Source organism: Telopea speciosissima, chromosome 8 (assembly GCF_018873765.1).
Source record: "Telopea speciosissima isolate NSW1024214 ecotype Mountain lineage chromosome 8, Tspe_v1, whole genome shotgun sequence".
Lineage (NCBI taxonomy): Eukaryota > Viridiplantae > Streptophyta > Magnoliopsida > Proteales > Proteaceae > Telopea > Telopea speciosissima.
Window position 1 is genome coordinate 49,317,228 of NC_057923.1, and position 22,722 is coordinate 49,339,949.

Below are 22,722 nucleotides of genomic sequence, written 5' to 3' on the forward strand. Positions count from 1 at the left end.
CCTTGCATCGTGAAGATCGGGAGGGCCACTACTTATCTCCTTGCATCGTGAAGATCGGGAGACCCCATTGTTCATCTTCAAAGCTGCTACCATTGAAGACCTGCAACAAGTAAGAAATTCTGCAACTATTCTTCTACCTTCTAGAAAGTCACATACAAGGTGATTTTCGTGAGAATTCTGCCCAGCCAAATCTAACCATTAGAACCTACTAAAAATTTGATCGACTCTTCCTCAAACCCTAAGAGAGACTCGATTCAAATTTCAACACCATCCACCCAGCCGATTGTGTGAAATTACAGTTTTACCCCTCTCTCCTACTTCTACTAGGAAACCTCCATAACTTCTAAACTGTCCATCAGTTTCAAACCAAACTTTCAGCATACATCCCTTACATCACTGTTGATACTCGATCCAAGTTTCAGCTCCAAACTCCCACTCTAACCCCTTCATCTCCTTGCTCCATTAAAACCCAAACTCAAAACCCCAGAATTCAATTCTGCCCAAAATTGCAGAATTTCAAAACTCATCCAAACCCTAACCTTTTTATACCATATTGACCCCCTAGACCTGCCCATTAATACCCTATAAGCCCCTTTCCCAATATCCAACCCAAACCCTAGGAATTGACCTAAATCCTAGTGCTGTCCATTCGAACCAGCAGCCCCTTTTGTTATTTGATCCTGTTGTTTGGCTCCTAGTAGGTCTCCTACCTATCTAGGACTACATTAGTTATACTCTGTTTTCACCTTCCAAGCCTTAGCCGATCCAAATCCTACCCCTTATTTAACCACTTATTTCAGCCTGTAATCAATCTGAGATCAGTATATCATTACCACCTTCTCAACCTTATTTACCATAATATTCCCACTTCCACCCCAACTAGGAATCACTTATAAACCTATTTTCTGTTCAACTGATTAGGCTGCAACTTTCAGCAAGCCTTTTCTTCTTTATATGCCCTACCTGACCCCCATTACAGTCCCTTCCTTTTACCTATTTGCTTGTTATCCTAATTCCCTTAGTTTGAAACTTCCTTTGATAGAAAGATCTTGTTATTGGCTACTGGTTTGAGCAATCAAACTCAGTACTACATTAAGAATGGTTAAACTGCTGTGGTTCTACCTTCAATTCTATTGGCATTAATCACGTATCATTCCATACTCACCTGTAATTCATCAGGAAAAAGTCTTCTTCAATCCCTCCCCTCATATGAATGACTGAACGAAATGGCGTACCCAGTGCACGAGGCTCACGCCACTGCGGGGTCTAGGGAGGGTCATAATGTACGCAGCCTTTCCCCGCGCTTTGCGGTGAGGCAGTTTCCTGAGACTCGAACCTGTGACCACTTGGTCACAATGGAGCAACCTTACCGTTGCACCAAGGTCCACCCTCTATATGAATGACTGAACAAAACCAATAAAAATATTGTTGTTGGGGCATCTCATATCCATCGTGTGTGTAATCCCTCAGTTCTATTTTTACTAAATTTGCACTGTATATTTTTTGCTTTTTCTGATTTATCTTAAAACCACTTCATTAAAAAACATTCCTTCATTGTCTGCATTCCATCATAAACTATAACCGCACCATGGGTAAGTTAACCCCACCCCTGAACTTGCACATGAGGAACAACAAATCAAAGATCAAGTTTGGGCTTATCTCAGCTCAATTTTAAATAGACTTAGAAAAACTTAGCATAATTTGAATTTGAGTCGGTTTAAATAGGTTTTAGCTTTCCTTAACCTATTATACACCTGCAAGAAGATACATTATATGCAATAGTAACTACCAGCACCAGCTAAATGACCTATAAAACAGTCTCAGGTATTAGGTTGGATTGGATAACCCAAGATTAAGTAATCAGAGCCAAACATATGCCATCGCACTCCTTCCTAACCCAAGCAAATGTTTGAATTGGGTAGAGCTGGGTCAGGCTGAGCCCAGCCCTTTGTACACACTTATCCTTCAGGGCTAGTATAACCATGTTGATATATGTACTAGATGATCCTTCTTTCTTGCAAGTTACATAAGAGGGATACTAAAACTGATGTATACAAACACTAATGCAGAACCCCGGTTTCAATAATCCTGTTTAGGTTTGCTTATGGACCCAACCAATTAACAAATAACTCAAATTTAAGAATCAGCGGCTGTCTTGTAATAAGCCAGAAATTTTCACTAGGTAAGTAGAGAAGAGAGAATATAATCGGGATTAGTATTTATTGTTCAGGGACTAACTTGGAAGGGTTTGTAGAAAATGGACAAACTAGAATAGGGAATAACCAGCATAGGTTTTGGACCTTTGGGTGATCGAACTCACCTAAACAACCTCAGTTTGACTCGAAATTTCAGGTGAGGGAAGCTACTCCAATACTCTACCGAATGCAGTCCTTAGTAGCTCCAACTACCAACAATCAAGAGAGATATAAATCTCTGAAACTTTTCTGGGTAGAACAGTACCAGTGGTGGAGATGGTTAATGTAAAGTCAGTTTACAAGTATACTAACACCAAATAATCCCCACGAAAGAATCAGTCCAGGTAGCACACAAACCCCTTAAACATATGGTAGACTAGGTTGCTAGTCAGAACAGAGGTGTAACAGAATAACAGTATTGAACCAACTGTTGGACCTGCAACTCAGATCAAGTTTAGGTCTTGATGGGATGGAATAGCCCTCCAAGTTTGGGTCTGGTCTGATGGACAGTTAAGGAGATATAGGCAGATTACATAAATAGAACTATAGAAGGTAAGGACTGAAAATTATAAGGTAACAAGTATTAGACAAACCAACCAACAGAATGCTCTCCAAATCTGATTGAAGGCTTCCTCTGACGTGCTGGAGGGATGCTCAAAATATGGGCCAAGTCCAATGACCAGTTGCAGAGATCTGATGTAATGATCAAAATAAGAAACTGGTGTAGATTTAGAAGATTATTGGAGAACTTCCAATCTGACGAGCAAGGATCCCAGAAATAGGATCAAGTGGTACTTCTGGTGAGGGGAAAATAACCCCAAAGTTGCAGCAGTTGACTCTCCATGGTTGATGAGTTATGGGCCTTATGACAGCAACAGAGATCCAAGAGAAATCAAAACCGCAGGGCCTGTTCTGAATATTCTGATCAGCAGCTAAAGTAGCAGCAACTTGGATCTTCAATATAGAACTTAGAAGAGGCAACCAGGGGCTCCAATAGATCTCGGACATTGCTATACCAACTCAGGAAATAGAGAAGATAGCACAGGAAAAGAATGGAGATTGATAGAAAGAAGGGGGAGGGGGATAATTGGCTCTCTCTCAGCCCTGGTATCTCACCAGTTAGACTCTCTCAGTCACTCAGCTCTCTCAGGAAAATAAATTGCTAGAAAGCAAAGCTTCATTCATCATTAAAATCGTGTGAAGGCCTCTATGGGCCATTACTTATATAGACTCAAGGATTGAGTCCAAAATAGAAAGTGTTTGCTACCAAGAAGCTTACAACCAAAATAGAAACTTCCTATAAAATCTAGTTGCCATACATCATAGAAACTCCTATTTTAGAGAACAAAATTAAAATAGTAACAAACTGAAATTTAGAAACTAATAAGGATTTGTAGAATCCAACCTTCTAAACAAAAATAGATACTAAAAAAGAAAGAAACAAAATTAGAAACTACTAGATAGCTATAGACTTAATAACTAAGAAACTATTACAAAAATAAAAACTAAATTAACATCAGCTTCTAATAGAATAATCACCAACATCTAGCATCTAATCTTCACACCAGCTGTCCATATGAGCCCACAGCACTCTTCATGTGAACAGTACCACGTGAACAGTATTTTATTTTTTTTGGGGGGAATTCTGTCTTGGTCCCTTCTCTTCTTCATGCTTCTACCTGGACTGGGGCTGCCTTATGTGATGCTCCATCAAACCAACAAAAACCTGCCACATCAACAGACAAGGCTGCCTCCCACAGCAGTTGAATCCCACAACTGCATTGGGCTGGTTTTGGGGTCTTGTTCCTACGGCTACACATGGACCTGTGATCTACATCAGCTGTCCCTATCTTAAACCAAATCTTGTCCACGAGTTTAGTGGAGTTATCGAATCAGACTTGCACGATGAATCTTCAATTGGAAGTAGCCGTTGATGTTGCCTATGGCCTCTCCTCATCCCTGATACCAAATGATGTAGAATGGCTCAAGTAAGAACCACTCTACAGTAGGATTGATCGAATGTACTCAGACTAGCACTAGATCAATCATACACAAATTGATTGGAAACTAAAAGGAAATAGAAGGTATAAAAAGATGGACAGATAGAAGAAAGGGGGATAGGGATGGGTCTCTCACCCACAGCCTTTCACCATATGTTAGGAGGGACAGTGATGGGCCTCAGTAATAGGTGCCAAAGAATCGATCTACATCAATGGGTTCAGATCTCTCTAACCACAACTTGGGTTAGCATCAAACTGGACAGGCTGAGTCACCCTAGAGTAATAGGAAAGTTCCAAAGGATGGGATACAGGTGAGCATAGTTGTCATGGCATCGCCATGGCGTCCTGGCGCTGGGGGAAAGGGCATATCGAGGTCCGCCATGATATATGTATAAATATCAAGCGATATGGCTTCCATGGCGTCGCCATGGATGCCATACCACGATATATGGGTATGTCGACCGATATTTGAACATTTAATGTATAAAAGTCAGGTTTATATATATATTTATTTTAAAAACGATTTAATAACTTAGATGCTTTTTCGTTAATGTGTATTGGAGGTGTAACTTGAAAAGTTACACCTGCAATACACATTATCATAAAACTTAAAAATATTAAACATAATAACTTATACCCTAATGGGGGGAAATAGAAATCGCAAAAGGGAAAATCGAGAGGAGAGGGATCGTGACTCCGGCAACGGTAACTTCCTCGATTCCTGCAACTCTCGAGTCTCGGCAGCCTTCGAAGTTCGAACTTCTCCGGCAACCTCCAGGACTCTAACTCTCCAAGTAAGTAAATTTTTATTTTTTTTTAATTTGGTTCTTTTTCCTCCTCCCAGGCAGACCTCTTCTTCTTCTTCAGTTCTTCTCCTCCCAGCCTCTGGTAGTGATTACAGCCAGTAGTATCACTTTTTTTTTAATTTTTTCTCTTGCCTTGTACAGCCACATTTACACACACAGAGACAGGGAGAGAGTCGAGAGACAGAGGGGGGGATTTATTTCAGTTAGTAGTCCTCGACTTCTCTCAGTTTTTTTTTTTTCTTTTTTCTTTTTTCTTCTTTGCTTGTACAGTCACAGAGACAGGGACATAGTCTAGAGACAGAGGAGGGAGGGATTTATTCCAGTCAGTGCTGTAACCATAGTCCTCTCGGTTTTCTTTTTTCTTTTTTCTTCTTCTTGCCTTGCAACTAGCTTGCTTACAGTCGCAGACCTTGGGACTTCTTGCCTTGCAGTTGCAGGCTTCCACATAGACAGAGAATGTATTTTTTTTTTCTTCTTCTTGCCCTGCACAGTGCACACATACACACAGTGTCACACACAGAGACAGGGAGAGAGTCGAGAGACAGAAGGGGGGAGGGATTTATTACAGCCGAACTATCTCTGTTTTTTGTTTTTTTTTTTCCTTCTTCTTGCCTTGCAGTTGCAGGGTTGCACAGTCACAGAGAAGGTGTTTGTTTTTTATTTTTTCTTCTTCTTACCTTGCACACAGGCACACAGCCACAGGCCCACACATACACAGTTACACTTACACACACAGAGACAGGGAGAGAGTCGAGAGACAAGGGGGGGAGGGATTTAATAGTTATTACAGCCAGTAGTCCATCACTATTCACCATTCACTGATTTAATAGTTATTACACTTTCATGAATTAAACCATAGTATATTAGTAGTACACTTTCATGTTGATTTTTTATGTTATAGGACATATATTATAGCATACTAAATGACATTAAAAATAGAGAAAATAAAAAATAAAACATGGTCGACATGCTCGCCATGGCAACGCCATGGCGGGCGACATGTCGATATATCGACGTGACACCCCTCCACCGACTTGGATCGCCGTGACGCCGTGACAACTATGCAGGTGAGTTCTAACTGATTTTTCTAAAGCCTAAAGTACCGTTAGAAAAAGAGTAGGGCAGCGAGAGACATAACAATTAAAAAGAAACGAAAAAGAAGGGATAATGGAAGAAAGACGAATTAACAGAATTGAGTGTAATAATCAGAGGAGTTAAAGAAGAGAGAGAAGAGAACCTGAGATGGGAGGACGGTAAGAGGATTGTGGCTGTGATGAAGAAGGAAGGAGAAGAGAGAAGTCACACGACCTTGCTGCTATCGTTACCAACCTGGTATCATAAACCAGTCAAAAACTTTCATTCATCAAATCTGTACCATACTTTGGTTACAATATACAAGCTACTATTTAAAGAGGAAAATAAAATACCAAGGCACAAGGTCTCACCGAGATCTCGGTATATATCTCAGTTTCGCCAGGCTCCGAGTCGAAACCAACATTGAAACGGAAAAACTATAGGGTTTCGACCGAAATTTTGGTCCGATATATCATTTCACCGATTTTTCAGCCGAAACAATACAAGTCATGGACTTTAAATAACATAACTCAACGAGACTGGGTTGGAATTTTGACCAAGTCTTGGCTGTCTCGTCTGGTTTTGTGTGTTAGTGAAGAAACCCCCCCCCCCCCCATCCACCCAAAAAATAAACTCCTATTTGCTCCTTTTGACCAAATCTTATCCAAACAAGCTTGGAACAAGAGGATTTGTTGCTCAACAATAACAAGTAACAAATATTTGACTCTATGTAACAATACTAGGCGTCTAGGACTATAGGATGAGCATAGGAGTGACTTGTTGCTTGTATTGTTGACTGGTGACTCCAATATATTTGACTCTATGTAACAAACAATGTTAAATGTATGATTTATGAAACGGTTTATAATTTGATGTCTTTTCATTCCTATTTCTTATTTAAGTAGTTTACTTGAATTATATGTGTTCCAATACTAAAGATTGTATGGAATAGGCCACATCAGTGTATATATACAGCATGCACTACCAACCTAGGGTCCGAAGTCAAACTACCATTTTGAGTGTAATTTTTAAAAATCTAACTCCACTATGTTATAGCCTTATAGGGCCTAAAATAGGATGTCTTGCAAGTTTCATGACCTAATTAGGTCTATGGGCCTTGAAACCAAAGATCAAATTTTGAAAAAGAAATACATAGTTTCGGCCAAAATCTCAAGTTTTGACCGAAACCACTCGATTTCAGGCCTGACCGAAACCATGCCTGAAACCGAGACCTCGAACTATGTAAAATAATCCTTATTGGAATCTAAAGCTGGAATTAAACTTGACTCTAACTTGGACTCAAACTCTATTGCTACTTTTAGCCTATTAAAACTAAAACAGAAGATCACAAGATAATACCAATTAATAAAAGTCTAAAAAAATAAATAAATTAAGATATACTATTGAATCTAAACACAAATTGGACCTAGTTCATCTACATCTGGGCTCCCCAACGGGTTTGGGCCGATCCAAGGAATTGCTCCTGCATCAAACACGCCGAAATTTGGATACATATTCTCCATGTTCCCCAATCAACAAAATCTTAAAATAACACTAGGTTTTCATATCTCGTGTTCCACTATAAAATTATAAGGCATCAATCTCTCCTTTGTTTTCTTCCTTCTCGAGACAAACACATAAACCAGTAACATGTGATGTGACTTGGCTCTCGCTTAGGATATCCTTCTTAGGTCATGTGATCCACTTTAAACATTACCAATGCTCTTTTTTGTACTTTGCCTGCTATTTTGGGATCATATATTGTAGCAAACTGCCTCTTTTATCTCATCTTTCACCAATCAATATCCTCATGGACCCTCATCAGCCTCTAGTACCTAGATGCAATGTTTGAAATTTTGGTCGAAATGACAGAAATTTTTCGTGAAATTTTTTCAGTTTCAACAACGGTTGAAACGAAACCAGGTTGTTACCTGGGTCTTACCATGTTTCAGTCGAAATTTCAGAGTTTTGGATAATTTTTTTCTATGTTTCGGATTTCAGTATTGTTTCGGTCAAACCCTTTGTATAAAATGCATGGTTTCAATCGAAATTTCGCAGTTTTGATGAAATTTCAACCAAGTTTCAAGTTTCGGTATCGTTTCGCTAGTTTCGACTCCAAATAGGAAAACTGCCCAGAAAACCTTAGGTTTTGTGATTTTTTGTCAAATTACTCCCATATATTTGTAATGAACCATGTATAAAATTTGATGATTATGAAATGGTTTCTAATTTTATGTTTACTCATTACTAAAGCATACCAACCTAGGGTCCAAATCTAACAACCATTTTGGATGTGTGTTTTTACAATCTATGGGTTCCACTATGTTTAAAGGGACTAAAATAGGGTAAAATAGAAGTTTTGGGAACTAAGTTGGCCATTTGGCCATTTGGGCGAAACCATCAATCGGAAACAGCAACTGGAACCTTCCAGGTTTCAACCAAAATTTCACGGTTTCGCGAAATATTTCGGTTTCGAACCTGGTCAAAACCAGTAACCAAAACCTTGAACCTTGCCTAGTTGTATGAGGAAGAACCAAAAGGAACTTGGACCAGGAATATATACCATCAATATAGAATAATCTAGTTAATAAGATTCAGGCAAGGGGGAGATGGAGTTGAAGTAATATATGTATTACATCTATCTAACATATCAAAATGTCCTCTTCTTTAATAGTATATAACTCAAGTTACACAGATAAAATTGGAACTTCTACTGTAATGATAACACATCAGAGAAGCAGTAATAACAACGTCAATACAAAAAATAATGGAACTAGAGAGTGACTCAATGAAAGGATGGTGCTGTTGATGATAACACCTCAAATAGGACTTCTAGATCATAAAGCAGGTATAAAAAGTACAAGGAGATTGTACAATTAGAAGGAAGTTTCTCAAAGATTAGAAGAGGTGCGCACCCAAAATAACCACTTTACAAAATGAACAGCAGGTTATTTTATTTTTTTTTTTTTTGGGGGGGGGGGGGTTGATAGTAAAATGGACGGTTCAAGATATTTATAATACACAAACAAACAAAAAAGAAAATAAACGGATTTCACTTTAAAATATTCTATATTTTTTTCCTGGTCATCAACTAGCTTAAACCAAAATAAATGTTTAATAGGATCAAATGTGAAAAATATTCCCTTACAGGAAGCCCCATTGTCAGTAACCTCCTAGACTCAAAAATGTCCTATACACAACTACTCTGATTAAAACAAACAAAAGAATGTGATATATCATATTATTCAAATCATCTGAACAAGTTGGTTCAGACTACAGAACAACCAGGGGTCAATGGTCTTATGGGTCATAACCACATGCTCATCGTCACAGTGTCAGAATAGAGGTTTCTCCTTTGGTAGTATGATAAGACTGCAGTAGTGCAGTGTATCAGTTTTATCTTTCTAGATACATTATTGAGCATAGGACTGATAGTTCAAGAGATGTTACTCCTGGTATTTTATCAATAGCAACTAGAACCATGCTTTTACCTGGAAAGGCATCCAAGACAGTACTGTATGGTGTCCCCTTCATTTGCATTTGTCTTCTTACTGTGTCCAGAGGGTAACACATAAGTGTTGCAAGAGTTGCCGACACCAAAGCTGTTAGGAGAGATGATTCTGTCCTCTTTTGAAACTTCTCTGGCAATGATTTTTTCACCCTGTAAAACACCAAGGAGTGACATTTTTTTAAGTTCCAAATTTTTCATTTTCATGATTTTCCCACTAACAAAACTGGGATTAAAAACATAAAGACACCACCAAAAGAGTAAGCTCACAAGTCGAAAATGCAAAAGTTCACAGCAATATAAGGAGCTATTCCAAGAAGAGAAGGTCCAAGACCATTATAAAAGGAGGCGATTCCTTCATCTCTTAGCATGTTTAACGCAACCTGAAAACATCCACCAAAGTCCATTATTCCCACATGGAGGGGTCTTCTTCTGTCATGCATCATTTAAAAGAAACTTACCTCGGACATTGTTTTGTACCCAGGTTCAACTGCTAACCTTAACCTCAGGACATCCAAAGGATATGTCACCTACAAAAAGAACGAGATCAGAACTTCCAAAACTAAACTAATAAAAACAAACACACTCACACCCACCCGCCTGCATATGTCTACAGGTCAGGTGGTTGTGGACCTGTAGGAGCAGAAGCAAAAGCAAGAAATGCAACAAATGTGCAGAAAGTATCAAACGATATAGAGAAAACAAACATTTCACAATTTTAAGTGGAGAAACAGAAAAGAAACACACTCACACCCACCCACCTGCATATGTTTACAGGTCAGGTGGCTGTGGACCTGTGGGAGCAGAAGCAAAAGCGAGAAAGGCAACAAATGTGCAGAAAGTTTCAAATGATATAGAGAAAACAAACGTTTCATACTTTTAAGTGGAGAAGCAGGACAAATGGTAAGTGTGCAGATGGCAGAAATCTACCATCAATTGATCCCACCAATGAATTTCCTAGGCAATGGGAAAAGCAATCCACTAAACAGTTACTGCAACCGTCCAACTGTGGACTCCTTGTCAAGCCATTCCATAGATAAACTTGACTATCTAAACGAGTTCAGTAGATTGGATTTTTACCTCAATCAGGTTAAGTAATACTTTTTGAACCAGAACTACCAGATCTCCCATATAGGGTCCCATTAAATGACTTCTGATCACAATTGTCACATTTCCCTGATACTAAAAAATTACTTCAGTTAAGTTAATCATACCCTGAAGGTATGTACACTGTGCCAGACAACAAATGCTAGGAACAACAATATACTGGAGCAATTTCTTGGTACTTACAAAAGTAGAAGTCATTCCAGCACAAGCCCCTGCTGCAAGTCTTCCAATAATAGAGAGCTCTCCATTTTCTCCTTTAAAAAGTTTCTAATACAAATGCTGGAGATGGATCAATTTCTTGAACAGTACTCATTCTCAGTTCATAGCATGCCATATTAAGTTACTCTAAGCTGGATGATTCAGACTATTACCTTGTAAATTTCATAGGAAAAGAGCTGCACTGCACTGTAAGGTATGATACGTATCACCTGGAATAATTTAAGAAATAAAATGCCAAAATCAAAACACTTTCATATTCCTGATTTTTGGGAAGCGAAAGATGTAAAATACCTGAGGAAGGTTGCCTTTCCAATACCCTTTAATTCCCTCCTCCTTTCCAATCAACATCATGGCCTAATTCAAATTCAATGAGAAATTGTTACTCAATACAAAGCTGCTTTAGATAGGATAGGACCCTGCCATCTCAAACACACGTCAACTATTCTAATCAGACAAACTTTTGTTATCATTTTTCTCTTGTAGTCCACAAATCAATCATTCAACTATATATCATTTATTTACTTTTCAACACTCTACCGGTATGTCTAAGTCGATTTGCCCTATCCCTTGCAGTTTGAACTAAATAAATCAAAATCAGATATCATATGTATGGAACAAATTGAACAGAACAGTCAGGCATTTCAAGTTTTTCTATGGTGCTGAGTTACATATGTCAAAACTTAGAATGAGAAGTACCTAGAATAATTAAAAGAGCCACAAATATTGCATGATTGATTGAGTTGATGGATCTCACCGGAACCACAACAAGGGTGATTGAATACAAGATCAAAACAAGCTAAACCCAGGAGCCAAGATAAGATTCAAAAGTGGAAGCCACATCTCAGCTGGAGATGTAAGGAATCTGGGGTTTTATTTTTCCTAAATTTTCCAATTGGCCCTTTTATTCTGAACGTTTTTGTCAGAACAAAACATATGCATCTTAAATCTTAATCAGAACCTTCCTTGTAAACCAATAATGTGGGTGGAGCAGATAACGGCTCAAAAACACTGCAATGTTTAAGGTTCCGATGATACCTATATCACAATTCAGAAAGTCTAGAAATGACGTGAAAGCATAAGGAACAACTTAAAGAATGTATGCTCATAAGCACAGCTCACCTCAATGAAACCAATTCCTCTCTTCGTAATTTCTTGCCCAGCCCGCAACCCATGAGTCTGTAAATAGATTAATTCAATGTAAGTCACTTAGAGACATTTCATAATTATAGCCAAGAAGACCTTCAAGATTTCCAAACATTGCTTCAATGAAAAGAACAAAGAATTATCTAGCAGTGAGAACCAATCCCTCTTCGACAAAATGACTGGTAAATTAGTACAATTAATCTATTACCCACACACAGACATACAGAGGCTTTAGATTCGGAGTACAAAGAAGAGTGACAGAAGACCCCAATATCTCGCCCAAAACCTCGATAAATAACCGAATTAAAAAAAAATTCCGACCGCAAAAGCCAACATGATTCGAAAACCAAAACATACCTGCATTAACAGCTTGACTCGGTCAAGAGGGGCCGTAACAGTCTTGGCAGCAGCGCCAGCAACCGCCCCTGCCGCAAAGAGAGCTGCGTCTCTGGGTACTAAAGCAAGCAAGGCCAAAGGATGCCTCAAGAATTGCTCCCGTGTAGGCGTAAAGTCATTTTTCTCTCCCTTCTCCGCCATCGAAACACAGGCAAAAGCACCACCACCACCACCACTACCACCGTCCCACCTCTCCTTCCATTGTTGGTGTTGCTCTGTTGCTAAGCTGAAAGGCCTCTGAGACCTTTCTATGCCAGGAATCTTTCGCCACACCAACACAACTTCTTGTGTCATCTTCTCGTTCGAAATCGAAAGCATGAAATCAAACGAGGAGATAAGGCAACGAAGTTGTTGCAGACTACAAAGAGAGATAGACAGCTAAACGTGGGAAAGAAATTTATATACTTTCCTCTTTATAGAGAGAGAGAGAGAGAGGCCTTTCGTCATAGTTCTGTATTGGCAAAAGTTGGTAATTAGTCCACTTATAAAGTTATAAATGATTTAATTAATATTTTAAATTTCTGAGTTGGATTCAGATATTCTTTTTTTTTTTGGTAAAGTTGGATTCAGATATTCTAAATCTAAGCAAGGGCCCACAGACCAACACAGGCTTCCCTGCTTATGGGCTTGGGTGTTGGGTCTAGCCCAAAAGAGAAAGAACCCCTATAACCTTATTACCTTACATTCTAAAACCCAACCACAATCCCCTCCAATTCCTTACATGGGGGCTGAAATGACCACCCTACCCCTGCCCGAAAACACTGCCCAAGGTGGGGTCTACTCCCCCTATTAGAGGAATTGGAGGAATTGGAGGTGATAATTATTCCTGTAGAAGAACCCATTTTAATTTCCTCTGTGAATCCACATTATTTACAGTTCTTGCCATTTTGCAAACATAGGTAGATAGATCCACAATATAAAGGACCCAACACTCAGTTCATTAGTGAAGTTTCAGCCCAAACTTCAAGATTGAGTTCAAATGTGACTAAAGGGAAGGGAAGGGGAGTTTAAAAAAGAAAATGAAAAACATTATTGTTTTATTACCTTAAATTCGCACTAAATATGATAGTGAAACTTTTCAAATGAAGATTTTATTTCCTTCTTAAATCCAAGGGATATAATTAAGAATTGTAAGAAGAAAAAAATTAGGAAAAAGGATCTCTGAACCGACCGTATAGGGTACTAGCTAGCACCCTCTTTTTCTATTTCTCTCCTCTTCGCATGAAATAAACTCTTTACCACTATTAACGAAACCGTTCCATCGCTCCTCATTGGGTTGTTAGTTGAGAGAACTTTCTTTTCAAAATTTAATAATTATATTTGAAATGTCGTAGTGTTAATTACATATTCATGTTAGATAATATATACAGACTTTCCATTTTAGATTTGATTTATTTTCATTTTTTTTCCCTTTATTGTAGTTGCAACCAGAAGAAGCCTATAGTGAGTGATATGGCATATTGGCATTGTTATTTTTTTATGAATCTATAAGCACATTTTTTCTAATCATTTTTTATGTTTGAATAAGATTGAAATTTAACTTTTGAATTCCTTCACGGGGTTGCTAACGAGGAATTCCTTCACCATGGGCATTAATACCATCATTAGGGGAGGTGAAAGTGTAATGATGACCAAGAGTCCAATCATAAGGTCACTTCACCCATTCTGAAAGAATTCTTGCTTCTCTACGGATGAAAAAAAAAAAACTTTCGCCATTAATATTCACCTTCAAAAAAAAGCCATGACTAGTATATGTATATCCATTCAATAAGTTTGGATTATTGGGCCTAGCCCATTATTTCTAAAGACCATAAAAGCCCATTACTCAATTTGGACTCCAACATGGCTTAGGTCATACTGGGAAATATGAGAAGCAGCCTAAAATAATCCCCACCGGAAACTATAAGCACTGAAGCAGGAATATATATATTTTTTTTGGTAAACCTGCAGCAGGAATATTCAATAGCTCCTTAACAACTTTCTATTTTTAAATACTTTTTTCTCTTTTGGAAATATAGTTTTGTTTGTTTTCAAACGGGTAGGAGCCCATTACCCACCAACTAAATTGTTCGTCGTATCCCAATTCCCTACTTCTTAAATAGTGACAGGTGGATCAGCAAGACTCGGGTCCTCTCCCCATATTAGATCTCACACCGACAATTGAGCTCGTCTCCAAGGAGTCCAGCACGTTCAGAGAGCATCCAGCTGTTGGGCTGTGTCGTACACATCCCTAGGCATGCATCGAGATGTGTACAGTATAACCCCACCCTTGAATACCCCTTGGGCATGTCTTGGGCACTGAACTCCCTGGAGAGGAGCCGAATCCTCACACCGGGGTATAGGTCTTGCATTTGATTCGAGATCTTTTCCTCACATGGTAATTTTCCTATTGAATCTCACACTGTTCATGAGAAATGGGTCCCACAATTGGAATGTAGGTCCTACTTCAAAGCCCTCCACTCTAACCAATCTTAAGGAATACTAAAGTCTGACGGTCTCTTGAGTCAAGTCCTTAGTGCTTGATGATTCTTAGAAGTTTTCATTAGATTTCAACACAACATCAACATCGATTGTAGTGAGTGGTCTATTCAAGGTGCCTAGATTATGAACTTGAAAGGTATTGTTGGAAGTTGGAACATTTGTATTTCTTCTTATTTTCATAATGGTCAGAGTTTTGCTCTTGTGGTTTTTTCCCTTCACATTAAGGTTGTGTTTGTTTCAAGAAAAACAATAAGATGGAAGAAAAAAGGTGGAATAATAGATAAGTTTTCCATAAAGTTTCAGAAGGCCCACTTGTTTGTTTGCATAAGGTGGAAAATAAGGGGATCCAGATCCTCTACGGACTACGGCCCATGTATAGCAGCGAGCTAACCGGCCCTGTAATATGAGCATGACAGCTGTAAAGTGTGAGATCCAACGGTTTGTTTTTAAAACTTTTAAAAACTTTGAGTTAACGGTTTAAGTATATGGCAAACCAAGATAGATCGGTCTGGGTTTACCAAGACGGACCGGTCTACAAACAAAAAAAAAACGACTTTCTCTTCTTCCTCCCATCGTCCCATTTTCACATCTCAAAACCCTAGATTGCATTTTCATGAGCTTTCTCTTCTTCCTCCTCGTTCGAACCCACCCCCATCCTCTTCCTCCTTCGGCTCCTTTGTGACGAAATCTGCCACTCTTCCTCCACGATTCCTCTTTTTCTTTCTCAAACCGACGACTGCTCTTTTCCCCTTCTTCTCAGCGAACCCAAAACCGAGGAGCTCTTCTTCCTCCTCTGAAACCAGATCATCTTCCTAAGAAGTAGCGCTCTTATTCCTCCTCTGAAAAATCTTGAGGTCGAAAGCTGCCTCTCTTCCTCCACTAGAAATAACCTGCATTCTCTTTGTTATCTCTCTCTCTCTCACAAACCTGAGTCCTTTCGAACCCACCCATCATCTTCCTCCTCTCACCTCCTTTGGTCTGTCGAACCTCGAAGGTGGGAACAGAGATACAGATCTGGATCTGGAAAGATTTAGGAGCTCCAAACTGTGAGAAGAATTGTCTACTAACAAGAACCCAATCAATGTTAGTCTCTCTCTCTCTAACAAACTCGATCTGGGTTTATCGCCCATCACATGAACTCTGAAACCAATTTGCTGTTGGATCTGAATCTTTGTTATCTCCCTCTCTCTCTCTCTCTCTCTGTTTGTGTGTAGATGTGAGGGTTTTGCCACATATTCTGGTTCTCTTGCTTTTTGTTTGTGTGTAAATATGAGGGTTTGTGTTTTTTTTGCATATTCCGGTTATCTCTCTCTGTGTTAAGAATAGTTTCTTGTTGATATCTTGTGAGGTATTCCCAATTTCAAATTTAAGTTCTATCAAACAACTAATTTTTTAGTTAGATAAGTGAACCAAGGCATTGCAAATTTTTAGCTTCCCCTCCCCCTCCCCCCTTTCTTCTTTGAAATCCTATGGACATATTTATTATTCTTCTTAAACCTTGTAATGTCCAGCATATTTTAAAGAATTGTTGAGTGTGGTTACATGGATCCTTGAAACACTTGCTATGTGTATATGTAGGTTTGTAGCTCACAGTTTTCTATTCTCGAAATAATGTTGGTACATTTGGATTGGTTGATTTCTCTCTCTCTAAAGCTGGAGTAGTTCTATTTGACTGTGAATCTATCAGTGCTGGCACCTCGTTGGTGCTCTAGTTTTTATTTCCGAATTTTGTTATCTAGTCCACCATACTCTGTTCTATTCCAGTTTCTATATTCTGGATATGTTTACCTTGACTTCAAATGTTTTTATGAGTCTTATTTATCTGTACCCCTCTTTATGTTGAATATTTTCAAATGCCATCAAATCTAGAATCCTTAAGCTCTTGTGATTTCTTGAAAACTTCAGTTTGGTCTCTGATTTCAAGTGTTAATTTCAGATTGTTATTCCCCTGCTACTGCTGAATTTCTCCAACTGGTTTATCCATCATTAGTTGTTGTTTCATATTACTTAACCTTATCAACTAATTCTGCAACATTGGATTTTAGAACAAGAATCCTAGTCTCAACTGAATTTTGTCATATTACAGAATCTACCCATCTGAGTCTGATCTAATAGTTTGCTTTAGTCATACATATTTGAGCTTAAAACCTATATTGGTCAAACAATGATGCTTCTTTTGTTCTTCATCCCTTATTCTCAGCTCAATAAAGCTTAAAATCCATGTTTATGTAAGTAGATGAGTCTTTAGCTCAAACGGAAGAGCACCTGGGTTTGTTCCTAGGCGATGATGGTTCGAGTCCATCAAGATTCATACAAACATTTTTCCTCTCTACCTTTTTATCTAGACTTTGTTTTAACACAACATTTTTATATATGCTTGAAATTTCTGGTTTAGATAACTGAAGAGTTGCAGTGAGCAAAATCAAATGAAGCTAGATTATTCTATTAATGATCTTAATTGGCAGCAAGAGAAGCATAGGATTTCATTGGCTACTGAGAAATTGATTGAGAAGTCATGTTTTAGAGATGTTGTTTCTTGGACTATGGCACTTTTCCCCTTCTTCCCAGCGAACCCAAACTGAGGAGCATTCTTATTTCAATCTTGTTCATGAGGTACACTACTAAATAGAACACAACAATTACCCCAAATGCAAAAGAAAAATATAGAGCCTCACAAAGGATGAAAGGATGCCCTTATAGTTAAAACTTTGGAACAAGTGTGGATGCTATTACTGAGGAAAGAATGATTCAAATTGACCTGGTGGGTTCTGTTGAAGTTCCAAATAAAAACAGTAGTTAACTATCAGGGGTTGCTGTCCGAACGAGGTGAGTGAGATGATTTGCTTGCCCAACCAATCAAGTTTTAAGGTAATGAGGTGAGAGATGATTTACCTGGAAAACGGAGCACATGGGGCTACTGTCCTAATTTTTTGGCACCACTCTTACAGCTACATGCAATATCCTTGGCCCTTTTTAAAAAAATATTTTTCTTAATAGGTTTCTATGGTGAGAGAGTTGATAGTATCTTGAATGCCCCCTCTCATTATTTAGAGTGTTTTAAGTTATATAAAACATTATTTAACATTGTAAGCTCCATTGTTGGACCAGGTTAAAGAATTTTGCAAAATTCTATGACTACATATTGATTTAAGTTTGGAGCTTTTGTTAAATGATGTGTGTGGGAGTTTGAAGATTATCTTCTCCCCCTCTTTTTGATCTTTTTAAATAAATCAAAAAGGGTTTTTTCTTTTTTCTAGTTTTATGTTTAGAGTTTGACTATGATCTTTTGCCAACCAATTGCACCAGCATATTGTAAAAGCCTTCCCACCAGCCTTAGAGCACCATAGCACAATCTAATCATATATATTCTCATCTTCTCATTCTTGAAGAACCTGGATCATATACAGGGGAATAGTTCATCACCAGCAGTAAACTTGCATCAGACAAGGTTTCTACTAAGGGTGTCAATCTGTAACTGTAACCGTATACCGAAACCGAAACCGCTCGTGTAAAACCGTACCAAACCGCACCGTTGCAAAAATGGTACGGTACGGTATTGACCACGGTACGGTACGGTAATGGTTTTTACAGTCATACCGTTGGTATGTACCAAAACCGTACTGTTTTACCGTAACCGTACCGTTTTGGGGTGTAAACATGTAAAAATGAAACCGTACCATTTTTGTACCATATGCATACCGTTTTTGAACCGTATATATACCATTTTCATATATTTACAGTTTATAAAAATCAAATTTATACCATTTTTTGTACCATACATATACCATTTTCATACCGTACCAAAACCGTACCGTATATATACCATTTTCATACCGTACCAAAATCGTACTGTAGCGGTACGGTTGCGGTATTGAAAATAGGGTTCGTAAACGATACGGTACGGTATCGGTATTGGGTACCTATTTTTGGTACCGTACCGAAACCGTACCGTTTTACAAGCCTAGTTTCTACTAATTCCTCAGTCTCTCCACATATCATACAAACACTTGAAGACTCCAACACCTACATACTAAGTGATCAATTGTCAAAATTTTGTCAATAGCTGCTCCAAACCCTGCCCCACCCCCACCCTGCAAGGGCGGGAAAAAAAAAAGACATAGGACAGAGATTACCACCCATAGTTCTAATGGGTCTCACCAAGATGCCTCACATCCCCAGGCCATTAGACAATTCCACCAAATGACACTGTTATCATCATCTCATGCTATAAAAACTATGTAGCTCTTACAACCTAAAAGTAATTTTTATTTACTAGTTTCATTGTTCTAGAATTCTACTGGTTTATACTTCCAACCATACGCACAATTGAAAATGATAAGCTGTTTAGTCCAAGACTCCTTAACACCATATTCTTTCATCCCCAACCATACGCATAAATGTTACTTCCTAGTTTATGCTCAAAGAACAAAGGACAGAAAGGTAACATCAAACTCGACTCACACCAAAAAACAGTCTAAAAGATGCACTGTTGTTTCCAGTGGAGGAAGAGGGGCAGATTTCGACCTCAAGATTTTTCAGAGGAGGAAGAAGAGCTACTTCCTATGAAGATGATCTGGTTTCAGAGGAAGAAGAAGAGCTCCTTGGTTTAGGTTCGCTTGGAAGAAGGGGAAAAGAGCAGTCGTGTATTTGAGAAAGAAGAAAAAGAATCGTGCAGGAAGAGAGGCCGATTTTGTCACAAAGTACCCAAAGGAGGAAGACGATGGTGGTGGGTTCGAACGAGGAGGAAGAAGAGAAAGCTCAGGAAAATGCAATCTAGGGTTTTGAGATCTGAAAATGGGACGATGGGAGGAAGAAGAAAAAGTAGTTTCTTGTTTTAGCTGTTGACCGGTCCAGCTTGGTAAACCCAGACCGGTCTATCTTGGTTTGCCATATACTTAAACCGTTAACTCAAAGTTTTTAGAAGTTTTAAAACCAGACCGTTGGATCTCACACTTTACAGCTGTCACGCTCATGTTATAAGGCCGGTTAGATCGCTGCTATACATGGGCCGTAGAGGATCTAGATCCTAAATAAGTTACCAAACAAATTTATGATAAAAATGATTTTGTAGCAAATCAAGTTCTTCGATAAAATTCAATATGTTTTATACTTTTTCTCTTTTATATATGAAAAATTGAGACTAGCTAAACCAATAAAGGACCATTATAACCGATCGATACTTATTGATTGCAGTTTGGTTTTTTGTTGACTGGACAACTTATCTGTTCGGTTTGGTCTAACCCAATATATGTAAAAAAGCAAAAGCAAAAGAAAAAAAAAAGATCGAAAACCAAACGAAACCGACCATTTGACACCCCTAATGAATACTTATATGACTTAACGATCAGTGTGGAGCCCTAAAGTGGTGCACTATGATGGATTGAGCCACAACCCAAAAAGCTCTACATGTTAATTTCATCGTCTTCTCATCATGTGGAAAGTTTTTGTACCTAATGGAGCACTCCCATGCAAAAAAAGAAATAGTTCTGCCCTACTCTTTACGTGTGATTTTTCTTAATAATGACCGATTGAACCATTTCACCATATATGTTATTATCTTTTGTTATAATTAATTTGAATCTTTGAATCTTAGAATTTAATTTGTGGCACCGAGGATATAAAACATAGGGGCAAAACAATACTCTCTTGCACCTATCAGGGATTGAACACCCAACCTCCTGGTTCAATACTTAATCTACTAGCTGGAGCTGACCCAAGGCTAAATTAATGTATCCAAGGCCCGAGAGCTTCTAATCATAGTTGAAAAACTAGGCTTTTTGACTCAACTTATTCTCCTCAAAACCTGGTGACTCGGACAAGTCATGTATTTTCCAATTTTTCAGCTAGAATGTATCATTTCTCTATACATCCTTATATACAATATCGTAATTATCCCCATAAATATATTAAATCAAAAGGGTGCACATTGTTTAAGAAAAAAGAAGGGCACATTTGTCAACAACAATCATTTTGTTAAAACTCGACCCTTGAGTCTCCAGAGTCTAGATTCTCCATTAGGGCATTGGCTCCATTATGCCATCTCCCACTTTTCTCCTCTTCCCCTCTTTCCCTCTTCCCTATGTCTTGTTTTTCGTTGGCACTAATGGAAGCTTTTGCTATGATCTTTGAAAAAAGCGATGAGGAAGAAGACATGTGCAGTGACTCAATCTTGCCTTGAGAAAGAAAAATAGATAAAGGGACGGAGAGGTAGCAGCTACGGAGGCCGCCGAGGATGAAGAAGACACCCATGGAACTCTATTTTTTTTCTGTATTCATTTATTTGCCCTTTGAAATTCTTGAGTCAACTTGAGATTTTATTGTGTTTCACTATGGATCACCCTTAAATGTAAAGTTCCTCATTCACGGAAGCACTGAGGACGAATTGAAGGCTATGTGAAGAAGAAGACCGATAGACCGGACTCGACGAGTTATATGAGGCTTGAAAGAAAATGTCGGGTCACTTCTGACTCAGTCAAACACAGAACGAGTTTGGTCATTTTTTATCATATCTACACGAGTTTTGACCAGGATTTATAAAAATATGACTCGACTCGGTCGAGTCAAAACTTGGTTTTCCAACTATGCTTCTAATATGAAATTATTCCTAATATTCTTACTCACATGTAATCCCTCTTTTGAGTAACCATAAACAAATGTATTAGAGTAGAAATTTCTCATGACGCCAAAGTGAGAAATCACACCAATGAGAGGGTGAGAGATAGATTCATTTAGTAAGGAGCCCATACTTTATTTATGAAGAGTGTGTGTTAGTATGGGCCCTACAGCTCATTATATGAGGGAGTAAGAAATAATTCCCACTTCGACATCATGTAGATCTTTTTCTTAATATATTTTTAATGTAGTGGGATTGATGACCTTGACACCATGTTAAAGTATCTAACCCTAAAGCTTAAGCTGTTAGGTAGAGAGGTCCAACTGGTACAAGAAGGCAATCGATGTCTCAAGGTTATTCAATGTGAGTATTATTCCCAACAATACATTGCACTTTTTTTTCTTTCTATATTTTTTTCCTAAGTAGAATGATAGTTGTTAGTCTAACGTTGCAACTATTTAAGAATAATGTAATCAAACTTTTATGATTTCATTATTCTATTATGAGAATTTTAAATAAAATAATTTTTTATTTAGAAGATAAATAATTTCAAGGCCTATCATCAAAAAAAGAAAGTCATATATACTTGGCACCAATAACGTCAAAGCGTCAATCCACATCTTGCTTTAGTGGTTGACATTGCTCCCTTAGGAGGGTGCTCGTGGACTTGATCAGTAGATTAAGTCACATTGGTGGTATATTTGGTCATAAAACTATTATGTACTCTTTACTTACTTTTACAAGAAATGTGTGGCCCAAGACGTTGCACAAAAAATAATATCAAAAGTCATTTTAGCAATAACAAGTCAAAGTCATGTATGTGTAATATTTTCTTTCAAATAATCGTACACAAATGTACAATTAACATAGTGGGCTTGATGGCTTTGATATCATATTACAGCTACTCATTCCAAAAGCTAGAGTTGTTAGAAATGATACAATAATATACAAAATATAGAGGCATTGGGTGGTTTCATATAATAAATAAATCTCCACCTAAAATATTAAGTTTTGGAGTTGAACCTTTCAACATTAGATCAGAGTCATTAAACCCACTACTTTAATTAAACATTTGTGTATGGTCATTCAAAAGAGGGGTCCCACGACTCATTGTATGAGAAGACATTAAATGAAGTCCTACTCTAATATGATGATCTTTTTCTCATTATATTATTAAGAT

At 38.1% G+C, this 22,722-nt stretch overlaps 1 protein-coding gene across 1 annotated transcript in view; it reads right to left on the reverse strand.

The window, feature by feature from the left end:
- Window positions 1-12,820, reverse strand: part of LOC122672751 (probable envelope ADP,ATP carrier protein, chloroplastic) — a 41,364-nt gene extending 28,544 nt beyond the window's left edge. The window contains exons 1-8 of the mRNA XM_043870226.1: window positions 12,410-12,820; window positions 12,029-12,085; window positions 11,201-11,263; window positions 11,062-11,118; window positions 10,874-10,957; window positions 10,045-10,113; window positions 9,854-9,966; window positions 9,567-9,736 (exon numbers count right to left, since the gene is read on the reverse strand). Of these exons, the coding sequence (XP_043726161.1) occupies window positions 9,567-9,736; window positions 9,854-9,966; window positions 10,045-10,113; window positions 10,874-10,957; window positions 11,062-11,118; window positions 11,201-11,263; window positions 12,029-12,085; window positions 12,410-12,766 (970 nt within the window). The 5' untranslated portion in view covers window positions 12,767-12,820. The remainder of the gene's footprint in view (window positions 1-9,566; window positions 9,737-9,853; window positions 9,967-10,044; window positions 10,114-10,873; window positions 10,958-11,061; window positions 11,119-11,200; window positions 11,264-12,028; window positions 12,086-12,409) is intronic.
- Between the last annotated feature and the right edge of the window lie 9,902 nt (window positions 12,821-22,722).